Below are 15319 nucleotides of genomic sequence, written 5' to 3' on the forward strand. Positions count from 1 at the left end.
CTCTGCAGCCCAGAAATCCCACTTCTAAGTATGTTTCCTAGTGAATTTTCCATGTATATGAAGAGTCATATACAAGAATGCTTACTGTAACATTATTTATAGTAGTAAAAACCTATAAACAACCTGAATGTCTGTGGAATGCTGTGTGGCAATTCATATGAATAAACTAGAGCATTTGTATTAGTATGTATAGATTCTAAAATTAATGTTAAAGAATATTTTTGTAATGTTTTGTATAAAAGTGTTTTCAAAAAAAAGTATGAAGAAAAAAAACATAAGCTTCCAGAGTTAGGGAAAACAAGTCGTCAACAAAAATTGAGAACCCAACTTCCAATTAGCAACACTACATGCTAAAAGCAGTACTTACAAAATTCAGAGGCAAGCTGTTTTTTAATATAGAATTCTAAAGACAAACTATCATTCGAATATAAAGGTAAAATAACGCTACATTTTAAGATATGCCAAGACCACAAAATTTACCTTCTTAGGAAGTTACTTGAGAATGTCTTCCAAGAAAATATGTGATGTATCAGTCAGGATTGTTGAGTGCAAGTGACAGAAGCTGCCTCTAGTTAACTTAAGCAGAAGAGGGACTTATTGCCAGGTCATTTTGTAGCTCACGGAAGTCTGGAGAATCGGGCAGAAGTCACAGCTAAGGCCACACTGTGGGGACAACTGGATCCAAATGCTATGGGCACTGCAAGCCCCGCTGCTCTGACCCCTGGACATCATCCTATCATCACATGCCACTGAAGACAAACTCTAATCATCTGTCTGTTCTCATTTATTTGTGGTCAACTTTAGGATTGTGTTAATCATGTTCTTCAGTCCATGGCATATTATTTTCATCAGTCCATTCAAGGCCCCTCTTTTGCCTGATTTCATTGTAGTAGTGTTTTTCCCTGTCAGTTCCCACCCCTTCCCCCACTCTCCTGCCCAGCTCAGTGACTCTAATGTATGTCATGTATACACACTTTCAATTCATCTTCCATAGATCTACTTACATATGTGCACATCCATGATATTATTGTTTTACACTTACACAAATGGTAAATTTGTGCTATAAACCTCATTCTCTTTTTTATCTTTACCACTCAACACTAGGTTTTAGAGACTTATGTGGCTACATGTAAATTCAACTATTTTTTTTTATTATTTATTCCATCCTATGAATATATCACAGTTTGCTTATCTAGTCTCATGGTGATGGTCAGCTGGATTGCTTTCAGTTCTTCACTATCATAAACAATGCTGGTTTCCTCAATGGCTTGGTGGTAAAGAGTCCTCCTGCAATGCAGGAGACACAAGAGACGTAGTTCGATCCCTGGGTCAGGAATATCCCCTGGAGAAGGAAATGGCAACCTACTCCAGTATTTTTGCCTGGGAAATCCCATGGACAGAGAAGCCTGGCAAACTACAGTCCATGAGTTGCAAGGAATTGGACATGACTGAGTGACTAAGCAAGCAAGCGAGCATAGACAATGCTGCAATAAACCACCTCAACTATATTTTCCTAATGACCTGTGTTAAGTATTCTCTGGAATATATACCCAGGAGTGCAACTGCTGGGTTGTAGGGTATACATATACTCTACAGGAGATACTGCCAAACTATTCTCTGGAACACCTGTACCATTTTACACTCCACCCACAGTTTTCTTTTCCTCTTATCATCAGTGCTTTGATGATATCTGACTTTCTCCATGTTGCCATTCTTGTAGTGATTTCTCAATGTTATTTTAATTTTCATTTCTCTATTTGCAGAGTTGAAAATCTCTTAATGTATTCAAGTTTCCCCTTGTGTTAATTCAAGTTTTTCCTTCTGTTAATTACTCATTTCCTTTTCCCATTTTCCTCTTGGATTTACTATCTTCTTTTTCTAGTTATTAATCTTTTGTCAGTTTTACATATTGCAAGCATATTCTCCTAATATGTCATCCACTTGTTAATATTATCTATTCCTGTCTCCTTTGTGTTGTTCACACTGGATTCAAAGCTATGAATAGAATATTTGGTCCTTGCCGCCTGGTGGGCAGGGAAAGGAAGTATAACTACCTTTGGTTTCCATAGAGGAAGTGGAGGTCTGTCTCTCATTGAGACTCACACGAAGAGGAATCCCTCCAAACAGGATGAAGATTTAAATACTAGGCAGCCAATAGAGTTCACTCCTTTGGTTATCCAGCATATATCTTTCATCTCAGATTTACTCTAAAAATATGCTTTCACAATATAGTGCCTCATATAACCAAAAAATGCACATTCCTTCTCTAAAGGGAGACAGCAACAACATAAGTTATAATGCTTTCATGTGCAAGCAATATAAAACCCAACTCAAACTGGCTTAAATAATAAATGCAATTTATTGGCTCACTTAACTGACAAGTCCATAGGCAGGGAAGACTTCAGGCCCGGTATGATCAGGAATATGGATCCATTTCTCTGTAATTCTCTTGGCTCTGCCTTCTCCATTTGTCAGCTCCATTCTCAGGTAAGCCTTCCACATGCTCAAAAGGTGGCTAACAACAGCAATGAGACTACATACTTCTTTGCTCATGTCCAAGGGAAGACCTCAAAATCTGAACAAAAACCTTCAGTGATTGGATCATCTCTGAACCAATCATCACTGTGATAATGTGGGAGATTACTCAGATTGGTTTATAACATAAAGTTCTATACCTAGAGCTGGCAATGGGGTCAATTCCACTCAAATTGCACAGCTGTTAATACAGTGGGGGAGGAGAGGAATGGATGGTGGAGAACAACTACAAAGGCCACTACAAAGGAGTAAACTAACAAAGAGGAAGATATAAGGTCCAGGAAAGATTGGGTCCAACCCAGAAGAGTAATGAAGGGACGTCCCAGGATGACAGTTGTGCTGCAGGCCTACAGAGCAACCAGTCCAAATTGGAGCAGGAAGACGGAGGGCTCCAGGAGGAAGGTATCTGGGGAAAAAGGGGATTCAAATGATTTTACACTTTCCTTAAGAATTTGGAACAACTTAAGAAGGAGATAAAGTCAGACAACGCAAGGAAAAAAGAAAGGCAATTAGAAACTCCAGGAAAAAACAAAAACTGTATACGAAAAGAAATGTAATCCTAGGACACTGGAGCATTAGGAACAACATTTACATAATCATAACAACATAAACACTTTATTGACTTTAAACCTTTTAGAATGACCTGTTAGCAAAGTATGGATGATTTAATTTTGGTTATTGAACAGAATATAAATATTATTAATCTTGTTAATATAAAAATATAAATGAGAGAAGTTGAGAGATTGAAAGAGGGAATATAAGTCTATTATTTAAAGGTACAAAGGTAAGAAATAGAGGACATATAATTAATGACATATCTTATACTGGGGGCATGGGAGGGCAGTAGGTGGTATTAATAGCAGGAGTAACAGATAACGTCTAAAAGTGGTAAGTTGATAAATAGAAAAAAATTGTATATTATTCAGAGATATGAAGATTATTATCAGAAAAGTAAAAAATAAACAGTTATAAGTAGACTAGTAGATTTCTAGGACAAGATGGCAGACTTACCACATGTTTATCTCCATTCCCACCTGAAACCTTGCTAAAATAATAGTAAAGGAATAAAAAAAAAAGTATAAAAACACAATGATGAAGAGAATGTCCGTCAGGAGCAGGTCCATCAGCAAAAGAGATTCCAAATGTCTGGAAGATAGGAAGAAAATGGAGGATTGATGATTGATGAAGCATGGTAGAGGAAGCCACAGCCTGGAGTATGCATGGAGGTGATGCCACTGAGGAGGAGTTGATCTTTCTGTGTAGTAGCCTGGAGTGTCTTGGGTCTTAACAACGCCAGGTATGATATAGAGTACAAGTGAGATGTTGGTCTGAAAACAGGGTGATAAATTGGGAAGCTGTATACTGAACTGTTAACCCAACCCTCTGTGTACAATTCACAGTAGCCAGGTGTCTACCCATTAGGCAAAACCAGACATTTCTTCTCTAAGGCAATTGAACAAGCTCAGAGAAAGATCTTTATGTTTTGGCGCAGCATAGTAGTCAGCTATTTTCCAATCATTCTAAAGGTAAGCCACCAGTCACCTAGCCCTGTACCCCATACACAGAGCTTTGAATCCAATTTTACTGCTGTGTTCTTAAATATGAGCAAACCACTATACATTACCAGGGATCTGAGAAAAGATTACAAATTGAAAGAGACCACAATAAGCAAATGGGGGAAAAACAAATCCCAAAGGAAATAAATATTTCAAAGAACACAATGATATATAAAAATACCTCTATTACTCCAAGAGAGATTCAAGATAATAGTAGATCCATTAAACAAGTACAGGATGATATAAGGAAAGATAACATGAATGGATATTTGGAAATTGTAAAATGTGATTGGTAAAATGAAGAGAAATGCAGGACTTTCCTGGTGGTGCAGTGGTTAAGAATCTGCCTGCCAATGCAGGGGTCAAAGATTCCATCCCTAGTCCGGGAAGATTCCACATGCTGCGTGGCAACCAAGCCTATGCGCCAAAATTGCCAAGCCTGTGCTTTAGACCTGGTGAACCACAACTACTGAACCCATGTGCCTAGAGAAGCCTGTGCATCACAACTAGAGAGCAGCTCCCACCTACAACAACTAGAGGAAGCCCACGTGGGACAACAAAGACCCAATGCAAGAAGGAAGAAAGAGAGAAAGAAAAGAAGGAAGTAAGAAGAAGGGAAGAAAAGAAATGCAAGAGAAGAGTTGGAAAATAAAGTTAAATCTTCTTCCAGAAAGTAAACAAAAACAAAGGGAGAGAGAAAACTAGGAAGGGGAGAGGGAAGGAGGTAGGAGGTGTGGCAGCAGTAGACAGAACAGATAAAAATACAAAAGATCAATTCAGAAAGTCTAGCATTCCACTTTAATGAGTTCCAGGAGAGAACAACAACAAAAACAGAAAAGAGAAACGTATCAAAGAATTTTATCAAAGAATATAAGAGAATTTTCCAGAATTAAAGAATTTAAAAATGAAGAGGTCTATCCAATGACCAATGCAATGAATGACAAATCCCAAAACTTCAACACATAATTAGGAAATTTTAAAATACCACAAATACAGTTTTCAAAAAATTACTATTTAAAGAGGGGAGTGAATGGAGTAGAAGTACTTTTCCTTATTCCTCTCCCCAAGTACAGCTTAAATCCTGGGACATTATATATAAACCTAAGACTGAGAAGTGGAGAGAAGGCAAACCTGCTGAGGGCCTCAGTAGCAGAGGAGCAACGTGGTGGTGATTTCTTTCAGTTTCCTTTTTACCTCACATATCCTAGACTTGGTGCTGGATAAGATGGTAATTAGATAATAACCATTCTACTCCAGCCAAACACCACAGGAAAAACTGTAGTCCCACCAGCAAAGGCCAAGTGGGGAGCTTAGACTTCTACCTTTGCTGGCTATAAAGAGTAACTCTTCCCCTCCTCACTGGGGTAGTGTTTGGGAAGGCTGAGTGGAGAGCCAGAACTTCCACCCTCATCTAAGAGTAATGAGGAAACCCTCTCTCTGGGGTATGAACAGACACTGAGTGGGGATACTGGACTTCCATGTCCAACTGATAGTAACAAGTCAGTGTCTCCTCTTTCACTGCTGGAACAGTGTCTGAGGAGGCAAGGTAAAACAAGATATTAAAGTAATCCTCATATTTAACCCAATACCCCAAATCCCCAGGTTTCAACTGAAAATTACTCATCATACCAAGAACCAAAAAAACCTCAATTTGAATGAGAAGACACTCAATAGACTCAACACCATGATGACAGAGATGTTAAAAATCATCTGACAAGGGTTTTTAAGGAGCCCCATCATAAAAATGCTTTAATGGACAATAAGGAATATGCTTAAAACAAGTGAAAAAATACAAATTGTCAGTAAAGAAATAGAAGATATAAAGAATCAAATGGAAATTGTAGAACTGAAAAATACAATAACCCAAACAAAATGGATGGGTGGCAAAAAAGGAGGGGACACAGGAGAGAATCAGTTAATTGGAATATAGAACAACAGAAATTACCCAATCTAGAAAAAGAGAGAAAATAGACTAGGAAAAAAGTGAACAGAGTTCAGGGACCTGTGACACTATAAGAAAATAATCTAACATTCATGTCTTTGAGGTCCCAGAAAGATAGAACAAATAAATGAGTTAATATTTACATAAGAGCAATGAAGCTTCAAAGTTCTGTGGGAAAATGGTTTTGAATCTCAAACTTTAGGGGACATCCCTGGCGATCCAGTGGTTAAGACTCTGTGCTTTCACTGCAGGGAGCATGAGTTCAATCCCTGGTCAGGGAACTAATATCCTAATATCCTGTGAATGCCTCAAGGTACAGCCACAAAACCACAATCAATCAATCAATCAATCAAACAAAAAAAGCCCACAAGAAATGAAACTTTGTATCCAAGCGTAAGAATGGAATACAGTATCCAGGAAGTCTATCTCCTATACAACCTTTCTGAGAAGTTACTTGAGGATGTATACTATCAAAACAATGGGAACCACCAGTAAATAGTAATATAACCAAGGAAAGCTGTGAAGTAAAGTTCCAAAATGACAGTCATGCATCAGGCCTGGAGAACTAGTCTAGATTTTAGAAAGGGATGGAGGGTTCCAAGAAGAGGGTCTTTTTTGTTTGGGGGGTGGTAGACTTGATGTACCTAATGCAATAGAGATTTTTGAAAAGAAAAAAATGTAATATATGAAAAAGTAAAATAGTAAAAGAGAAACAGAATTAGAAACTTCCAAAAAACTGAAAAATTGCTACAAGGAAAAAATTATAAAAGTACATCGATTGGCTCTGCAATGAACAATATTTACAGTCATGTTAATAACAACTGTTTATTGCTTTTAAACTTCTAGGATCAAACTAAAGACAACACACACAGAAAAAGCCTTAATCTGATTACAGAATAGAATTCAATGTTACCAACTTTGATATATAAAAGACCAGATGACAGAAGTTGAGAGGTTGAACAGTGGGGAAGAAGGCAAATAGGAAAGGTATTCTCATCTAACAAAGTTCTGGTTCAGAAAAATGGTCTCTCGCTCATGCAACAAGGAATCACAGTGTTGCTTAAATTCAGAAAAGTTATCTAATAGAGAAACTAAATCATATTAAAAACAGGAAGGACAAGAGTTGAACTTGGTGTAAATTACCTAAATCCTCATCTGTCATAGCAGGACATAAAAGACACATCATATGGCATATTATTTAGAAGTGGGGATAACAATCAGAAGAAATAATGAAAAGGGGATGCTAATAACAAGATGGTAGATGTCCAACTCTTTGTGACCCCATGGACTATACAGCCCATGGAATTCTCCAAGCCAGAATACTGGAGTGGGTAGCCATTCCCTTCTCCAGATCTTCCCAACCCAGGGCTCAAACCCAGGTCTCCCACACTGCAGGTGGATTCTTTACCAGCTGAGCCACAAGGAAAGATCAAGAATACTGGAGTGGGTAGCCTATCCCTTCTCCAGGGGATCTTCCTGACCCAGGAATCGAACCGAGGTCTCCTGCACTGCAGGCAGATTCTTTACCAACTGAGCTATCATGCAGGGAAACCCCTCAGAAAAGTTATTTAACAGAGAAACTAAATCATATTAGAAGCAGGAAGGACAAGAGTTGAACTTGGTGTAAATTATCTAAATCCTTATCTGTCATAGCAGGACATGAAAGACACATCACATGGAATATTATTTAGATATGGAAATAACAATCAGAAGAAATAACTAAAAGTGGATGCTAATAACAAGATGGTAGAGTAGGGATGGGGGCACATGTGTGTCAGTACTTTTTTGGTACTGGTTTATTCATTTGTTTTCTGAACATTGTGTATGCATTACTTCTATTTTAAAATGAACACATATTTAAAATTAATTTTTAAAAACAGAAAAAGGACATTCCTGCCCACCACTTACTCCCTCCCCCCAAATCCCCTTGTTCCTGGCAGACCTAATGGTAACAGAATATAAAAATCTTTGAGAAACCTTACAGTCTCCTTTCCTACCTCTCCCTTAAATGTAGCTTTATTGCAGTCAAACTGGAATATTCATTAACCCAGACTTGCCATACTTGCTTGGAAAAAATATTACTCCTTATCTCCATTAGTTGGAATCTTCCTTATTGTTCAAGGCTTAGCTCAAATTCCACCTCCTCCAAAGACTTCCTTAGTCCACTGGCAGAACTTTCTCCCTTCTCACTAACTCCTGAGTATTCATTCATGCCTCTATGACACATGCATGTTCTTTATTCAAATGTTATTTATGTCAATGTTTCATGCCCCCAACCATCCTTCATACCAGCTATTAGAGTCATCTTCCTAAAATACCAATCTGTCACTTCTCTGCTTCAAACCCTTCTTCAGTTTCCTACTGCCCATAGAATGAAAGCTAAGTGTGATTGCCTGGCTTCCACTTCTTCCACTGGTCCCCCCAAAACCCAGGTGCTTTCACACTATGTATCTTTCTTAAGCAATTCTTCCCTTGGCAATATTCTTTCCTCCTTTTCTACATGGTAAACAGAAATTCTTCCTTCAAGTGCCCCCTTCTCTATTAAGGCTCTCCTGAAAACACCCTCCATCCCACCCCACCCCACGAAGAACCACCTAATGGTCATATTCTCTACTCTGCCTCATCTACACTTGTCAGTTCTTTTTTCACAGTTGATGCACATATCTGCTTAATTATCTGAGCCCTCAGGTAAACTGAATTCCTGGAGTATAAGGAATATATTTTATCATCAGAACCAAGCACAGGGCTTGACATGCTGCAGGAGCTCAATATATGCTTGCTGAATGAATGGATGGCAAAGTGATGACTAAGTGAATACTGGAAAGAACTAATGAGCAAATGCTTATACTATTGCATGAATGATAAGTGAATGAATGAGTTATCCAGAAGTAATGAATAAATGAATGACTGGATGAGAAAAAGAAGCCAGTAAGTGAATGAAAAGTTCCTGTGCCAGTGAGGGTGTGAGAGAAGAATGAATTTCCACCTGTCTTGGTTCAAACCTACCTGTAAGATCTTCTGCCCTATTCTCCACCCATCTAAAGTACACACCACAGTGTTAACCTTTTTTAGATTATAAGGAACAGACACACTCAGCTTAGTGATGGAGATTTATTGAAGCATTCACAGGGAAATAAGGAAGACAAAAACAGCTACACAGGCAGCCTCACAGAACAGAAACTTGAAAATGGTTTATGATCCAAAGCAGCGCTAGAGCCTGGCTTATCTTGTCACCCCCTCAGCTGCAGGCATCTGTTGCTCCCTTCTCTAGTGCTTCTCAAAATGGTGACTCAACTTCTTTCTGGCAGTGTTTATACTCCTCCTACTGCTACTGACTACCTTCTCTCTGCTCCCCTCCACGCCAGCCAGTGGCCTTCGGGGCACAGCTTCTGGGCCTCCTGGCTCCTGCAGCTTCCTGGCTTCAGCTCCAATTAATCGGGGGCTTCTCTGTGCTGTAATTTCTGCTTGCCTGGTCTATCCTGCTGCCTCTTTGATTCTTGCTGCCCCACTGCCACACGGTTGCAGCTACCTTGGGGCTCTTGCAGTCTCATTTCTTCTGCTGCCTCATGGATCTTGTCTGTTCAAGCCTTCTGCTGCTTCGTGGATCTCACAGATTCAGGGTTTTGTCTCATGGTTTCTGTTCCTCTAGGCTACTGCTACATCGTGGCTCCTATTGCTTCATGGCTTCTGTGTCTTTTTGGCCCATTGTCTTGCTGCTTCATGGCTTCTGCTACCTGTGGCCCCACATTCTCACATGCCTCATGGTTTTTGCAGCTTTCTCCTTGTTTTTGCTATTCAGTTTCTGACATTCCTCATCCAACACCACGTCTGCCTTGCTAAATTCTAATTGTTCATTTCTTCTGAATGCCTCACTTTCAGCCTCCCTGAAAAAGGATCTGATTGTTTCATACATTTGCCATCTCATACAGGCCATGGCTAAGAGGTAGAGTTCTTACATCAGTCTACCTAATAGGCCATCATCCAGCTTAGAGACTGGCTGTCCATGAGTAAGATACTATCCCAACTTTGTCATCTGTGGCCAGGACTGTGAGGTCACATGGTACAGAGCATGGCAACTCATGCTTAAGAAACCCCTTAAAAGGGACTGTGGGCATGGCAGGTCTGCTGAGGGCTTCCAAAAAGGAGCAGTGTAACTGGCAAGCTTCTTGTTTGCCTGTCCAGTACCAGTGACTTTCAAAGGCCACCCTTCTCCTTGGCCTTTTCTGCCTGTTCTGATCTGCAATGGGAGAAATCAAGGCTCTAGGGGCAATGTGGAAAGGGAACTTGGGTTCCAGTTCTGGCTCCTACATTTCTAGCAGTGGGGCCTCAGGCAAGTTTCTTCCCCACTGAGAGCCTCAGGAGGGGACTGGACGAAGTCTGTAGGTTCCCTTACAGGTCTGGTGGTTGAGTATCTCCCTTTAAGTTACTGTATAAAGGACGTTAAGTCTTATCTGGGGAAGCCCTCAAAAACATCTGAGGTAGGAAAGAGGGAGTCAAGAGTCCCACCTTGGAAGGGCACAGGAGGTGCTTAGCCAAGATTTATTGAACTCAATGAATGAATCAATGGCTGGGGAGGAGGGGGAGACCACACAGCACACAGAGAATGTTTACTTAACTTGAGGAATTTCAATTGCTGAGGAGGCTGGAGGGAGATTCTGATTCAGCTAGATGATGAAAGAGAATGACTGGGACAGAGTAGGAATCTTGGCTATTAACGAGCATTCATCCTATCCTCCCAGTCACACTTCACATCCAATCATCAGTCACCAAGTCCGTTTCATCTCTTCCTTCAATGGCTCACACCTTATCATCTCCAATCCAGTCCCACTGCCCTTGCCCTTCAGTAGACGAGTATTTTCAATAGTTCCCTAACTAATATGTCTCCACTTTCTCCTTCACACATGCATTCATTCATTCAAAAACTATTTTTTGGATGTCTATTTGGGGTCAGGCACTGTGCTTTTTGCTGGGTGTATACTAGTAGCATAAGCTATAAGCCCCACAGGGGTGGGGGGCTTATTTGGAGAGATAAAACAGGCAAATATAAAAGTGTGAGAACTGAACTGGGAAACTAAGGGAGCATATAGCTTGAGCATCTAACCTAATCTGCTTCCACACTGGCTAGCCAGAAAGGGGTTTGTTTCTTATCTAGTCTCCTCTGCTGTCTCCGACCCACAGTTCCCAAACCTGGCTGCACCCTAGTTACATCCTCACATTTATAAGCTCTCCAGATCCTGAGGCCCCCACCCAGTTATGGAAACTGAATTTTTAGGTGGTGGTGGTGGTAGGGGGGTGTCATCCAGGATGCACCATGTGTTTCTGGTATACAGCCAGTTAGGGAACCAAATTGTTCTATGAGGTAAATCTGTTTTATAGCCAGGCTCTTACAACTCTCTTCAAATCTGGTTCCTGACTACCTCTCCAGCTTCACTTCTTGCTACTTTTCCCCAGCCCAGGAAACCTTATGGCTCAGTATTTCTGAACTGGTGGGCTGTTTCTTGACCACAGGTCTTGTGCATACTGTTCCCACTACCTGGAAATCCCTTCCAACTCCTCAACTGGCTAATTCCTACCAGTCCTTTGAGACTCAGCTCAGGTTTTACCTCCTAGACTAGAGGATGTCTTCCCTGAACCTCTACCTAAGCTAGATGCCCCTCCTATATCCATGCTCCTGTCACAGCACTGATCACATTGGTTTATGAATTGCCTCCCCAACTAGACACTGAACTCCTCAAGGACAGGATAAAGATTTGGTTCATGTTTGTGTCGCCAGACTAAGGCTACTAGGTCCAGAACATAAGGGAGTCAACCTAGTGTCCCCCAACTAGCCCTAGGGATTTCACTCAAGTCCAGCTAGCTCTTGGAAACACACCAGTGTCCGCTCTCTTCTGGGCACAGCCTACACTGAGCATGTGTTGCCTTGCGATGATAGGAGGCACTGTGACACAAGAGAAAGCACTGGGCAAACAGAGGAGATCCTAGTTGAAGTCTAGGCTCTGCAACGGAACCACTGGGATCTCAAGACAAGTCATCTCACCTCTCTGAGCCTCAGGATTTAAATCCTTTGTAGCACTTTTGTTCCTATGTACCAGGGCCTTAGCCTGAGGCAATTACCCAGATTATCATCCACATCTACTGAATTAGATTTCCAGGCATGGGACCAAAGCAAGGAGCTCCACATCCTTTGGACATGGGAGTGCAGCAAGGAACTGCTGCTTTTCATTATAAGCCCTTCTGTATTATTTTATTTTCTAACCGGTGTATATATTGCTTTGATTCTTAAAAAGGAAAAAGAGGGAGTTCACTGGTGGCCTAGTGGTCAGGATTCCGGGCTTTCACTACCACGGCCCAGGTTCAATCCCTGGTTGGGGAACTGAGATCCTGCAAGCCACACAGTGCAGACAGAAAAAAAGAAAAAGAAAAAGCTTCACAGGTGATTCCAGTGAACAGCCAAGGTTGATAACCACCCTTACAATGGAGAAAACACAAGACTGAATTGGAGGGCCTGGGTTCAAACCTTCACTGCTACTTGGTAGCTGGGTTACTTCACCTTCCTGGGCCTCAGTCTCCTCATCTGTAAAGTGGGAAGAATAGCAATTACTACGTTTAAAAGCCTGTGATGACCTAGATGTCAGCCAAATTGCTTCAGATATATTTCATCTTCCTTACATGGCTGCCAGGTAGGTGTATATTACCTTCTTTCCTTTGTGAGGAAACTGAGGCTCAGGGAGGTGAGCTAATGGGCTCAAGTTTCTGCAGCTAGGATTTGAATCAGGGTGACTCCCAAATTGTGCTTTTCCACATATGTCAGCATTTCCCAAATTATGGCACACACACCACAAGTGGTATGTGATTTCTTTGGTTGAACACAGATAAATTTATTTTGTCTTGATAGTTGTCCCTTTTAATATGCATTAGAAAATACATACTTAGCACATCAAACCCATTGTTTCACGGTTATCACTACTTAGGATGAAACTAAAGTAGATAACAATATTAGACCTAAGACAGCCTCAAGAAAAATACTGGGTAAATAGTACAGGAGGGCAATTTGGAAGTATCTATTAAAAACAAAAGTATAAATAGCCTATGACTCTGCAATTCAATTCCTAGGAATCTATCCTAGGTAAGTTTTCACACACACACAAATGCTCCTGCTTAGCATCCTATAAAAGCAAAAACAGAAAACAGTCTATCACATGAGAAATGGGTAAATAAAATGTGGTAGAGTCACATAATGGCAATCTACCTAACAATTACAAAGGATGAACTGCTTCTACATTTAGCAACATGCATAAATCTCAAAAATATAGCTAAGCAAAGAAAACTGCAGAATGAGTCAATATATCATCTGCATTAAACACAATATATTCAATGAATTCACATGTAAAAGTCTTAAAGTTAAGATGGATGTACAACAGACATTACAGCAATTAAGATGGGACGGGAGAATGATAGTTGAATGACTACTATTATTTGCAACAATCTAATTTCTTAAAAAGAAAATTCACTCATTACTTGGGTAATTACAATTGGTTAAACTTTTAAAAAACAAAAATGTAGTATACAGATCAGGACAAGGTGATGGTCTGATGGTATATGTGAAGTAGCAAAGACTGATCTCATGGCAGCACACTGAGCTGCCTCTGCAACTAACAGTTATTTCCCAAAAGGAACATCGCACGCATTTAGCCAGGATGTGGCCCAGGCTACCTCTCCCCTACCTCCTCACAACCCAGGTTGAGATCTAGGCACTCAGTTATATGTGATTTAAGCTACAGGGTTCCTTAGGCCCTCCACTTACCAGGTAAACCCCATCAATGCCCTGGAACTTCTCCAATAACCAGAGCATTCACCATTTCCCAAATCTGGAGGCTCCTTCTGTCCTTAACAATATGGATCAGAAGCCCTCAGGCGTTAGGCATGTGAAGACTTGTATTCTGAGGTGTTGGCACCTACTGGCCTCTAAGCAAGGATAAGGCCTCCAGTGAGGAGTTTGACATCATTAAATCCTATGAGGTAGGTAAATACTGTTAGCCCCATTTTATAAATGAGGAAACTGAGGCACAGAAAGGTCAAATGACTTGCCCAGCATCAAACTAGAAAGTAATAAAAAATGGGACTAGAATTGTCCCCAGAGCCCAGGCTCTGCTCCTAGTACCCAACCAAATCCTACCAACTTAAGGTCCAGTTCAAAAGTGACCTCCGGAAAGCCTGGAGGTGATCGTCCTCTTTTCAAATTCAAAGCACCTATACCTGATTCACCTAACCATGGGAACTCATGAACTAGCATCTTCCTAGTAGGAGGGTAGAGATCATGTCTGACTCAGTTCTGTATTCCTAGCATAGAGTCTGACAAACAGGTGTTCAGTACGTGTCTGATTAACACACAAAATGAATGAAAACATGAATGAGGGCAGTTGCACGTAACTGCCTGAATCCTATGAGGTCCAGAAAACTTCTGCCCAGCTCCGGGGTGCTGTCATACTAAGCTCTCTTGGAATCAAATTCAGCCTAGGCTCCTTCTAAAATGGGTCTCTATTATCTTTATTATTTTGCAAGCACACCCACATGCGCACATGCAGACATATATACACACACATACATACCCACACACAAGCAAAATGCAAGGGGGCCCAGAGGACCCATGATTATGGATGATGGGAGAAGGTCTGGAAGGGAGGGAAGGGGGATGGACAGATGGCCCTGTTCAGCTCAGTTCAGCTCAGCTCAGCACCTCCTTCCAGAGGCCAGGATGCTCCCTGAAGCTCAGGAATTTTTGCTCCAGAACTAATGTCACCTCTGTTCCTCTTCGTGCTTGATAGCAGTGCCTAAATCCCATGATTATACCAAACAGGGACAGGAAGCAGGAGAAGGTTGGGAACCAAATATCCAGAGATTGGGAGAGGGGCAGCTTAAGGATCCAGACTGGGTAGGAGGGCAGAACTACTGCTACTGCTCATTGGGGTTGGGGTTGGCATCTGGGTACTTGGTGAGGTCGAAGGTCAGGACTTTGCTGATCACACAGTCCCCTTGCTGAAGGAGGAGGGAGAAAAAGAAAAATAAAATTTTAAGGAGAGAATTAAGAGGGGTCTAGTGCCCTAGGACTGGGGAGCTTCAAACCCTCCTCCCTACATACCTGCCCAAAGCCCAGGCTCTGGTTCTCTGGGTGTGAGAAGATTTGCTCAGTCCCATGTGCCTTCTCTACCTGCCTATTTCTGTACTTTTGTCCTTTTCTCTGTCTGGGTGCCTCTGCCCTGCCTTTCTACCTGTCACCAAATCCAAT

At 41.1% G+C, this 15319-nt stretch overlaps 1 protein-coding gene across 2 annotated transcripts in view; it reads right to left on the bottom strand.

Annotated features, from left to right (window-relative positions):
* Positions 1-2336: 2336 nt before the first annotated feature.
* SMC1A (structural maintenance of chromosomes 1A) overlaps positions 2337-15319 on the bottom strand; it is a 46951-nt gene continuing 33968 nt past the window's right edge. Inside the window, exons 25-26 of one of the 2 annotated variants that reach the window (XM_040266024.1) lie at positions 3547-3681; positions 2337-2941 (exon numbers count right to left, since the gene is read on the bottom strand). In XM_040266024.1, coding sequence (XP_040121958.1) covers positions 2789-2941; positions 3547-3681 — 288 coding nt within the window. In that variant the 3' untranslated portion in view covers positions 2337-2788. Of the gene's footprint in view, positions 2942-3546; positions 3682-9130; positions 15070-15319 lie in introns of those variants that run through there. The other variant, XM_040266025.1, reaches the window with a different exon arrangement.

Source organism: Oryx dammah, unplaced genomic scaffold, assembly GCF_014754425.2.
Source record: "Oryx dammah isolate SB20612 unplaced genomic scaffold, SCBI_Odam_1.1 HiC_scaffold_23, whole genome shotgun sequence".
NCBI classification, from domain to species: Eukaryota; Metazoa; Chordata; class Mammalia; order Artiodactyla; family Bovidae; genus Oryx; species Oryx dammah.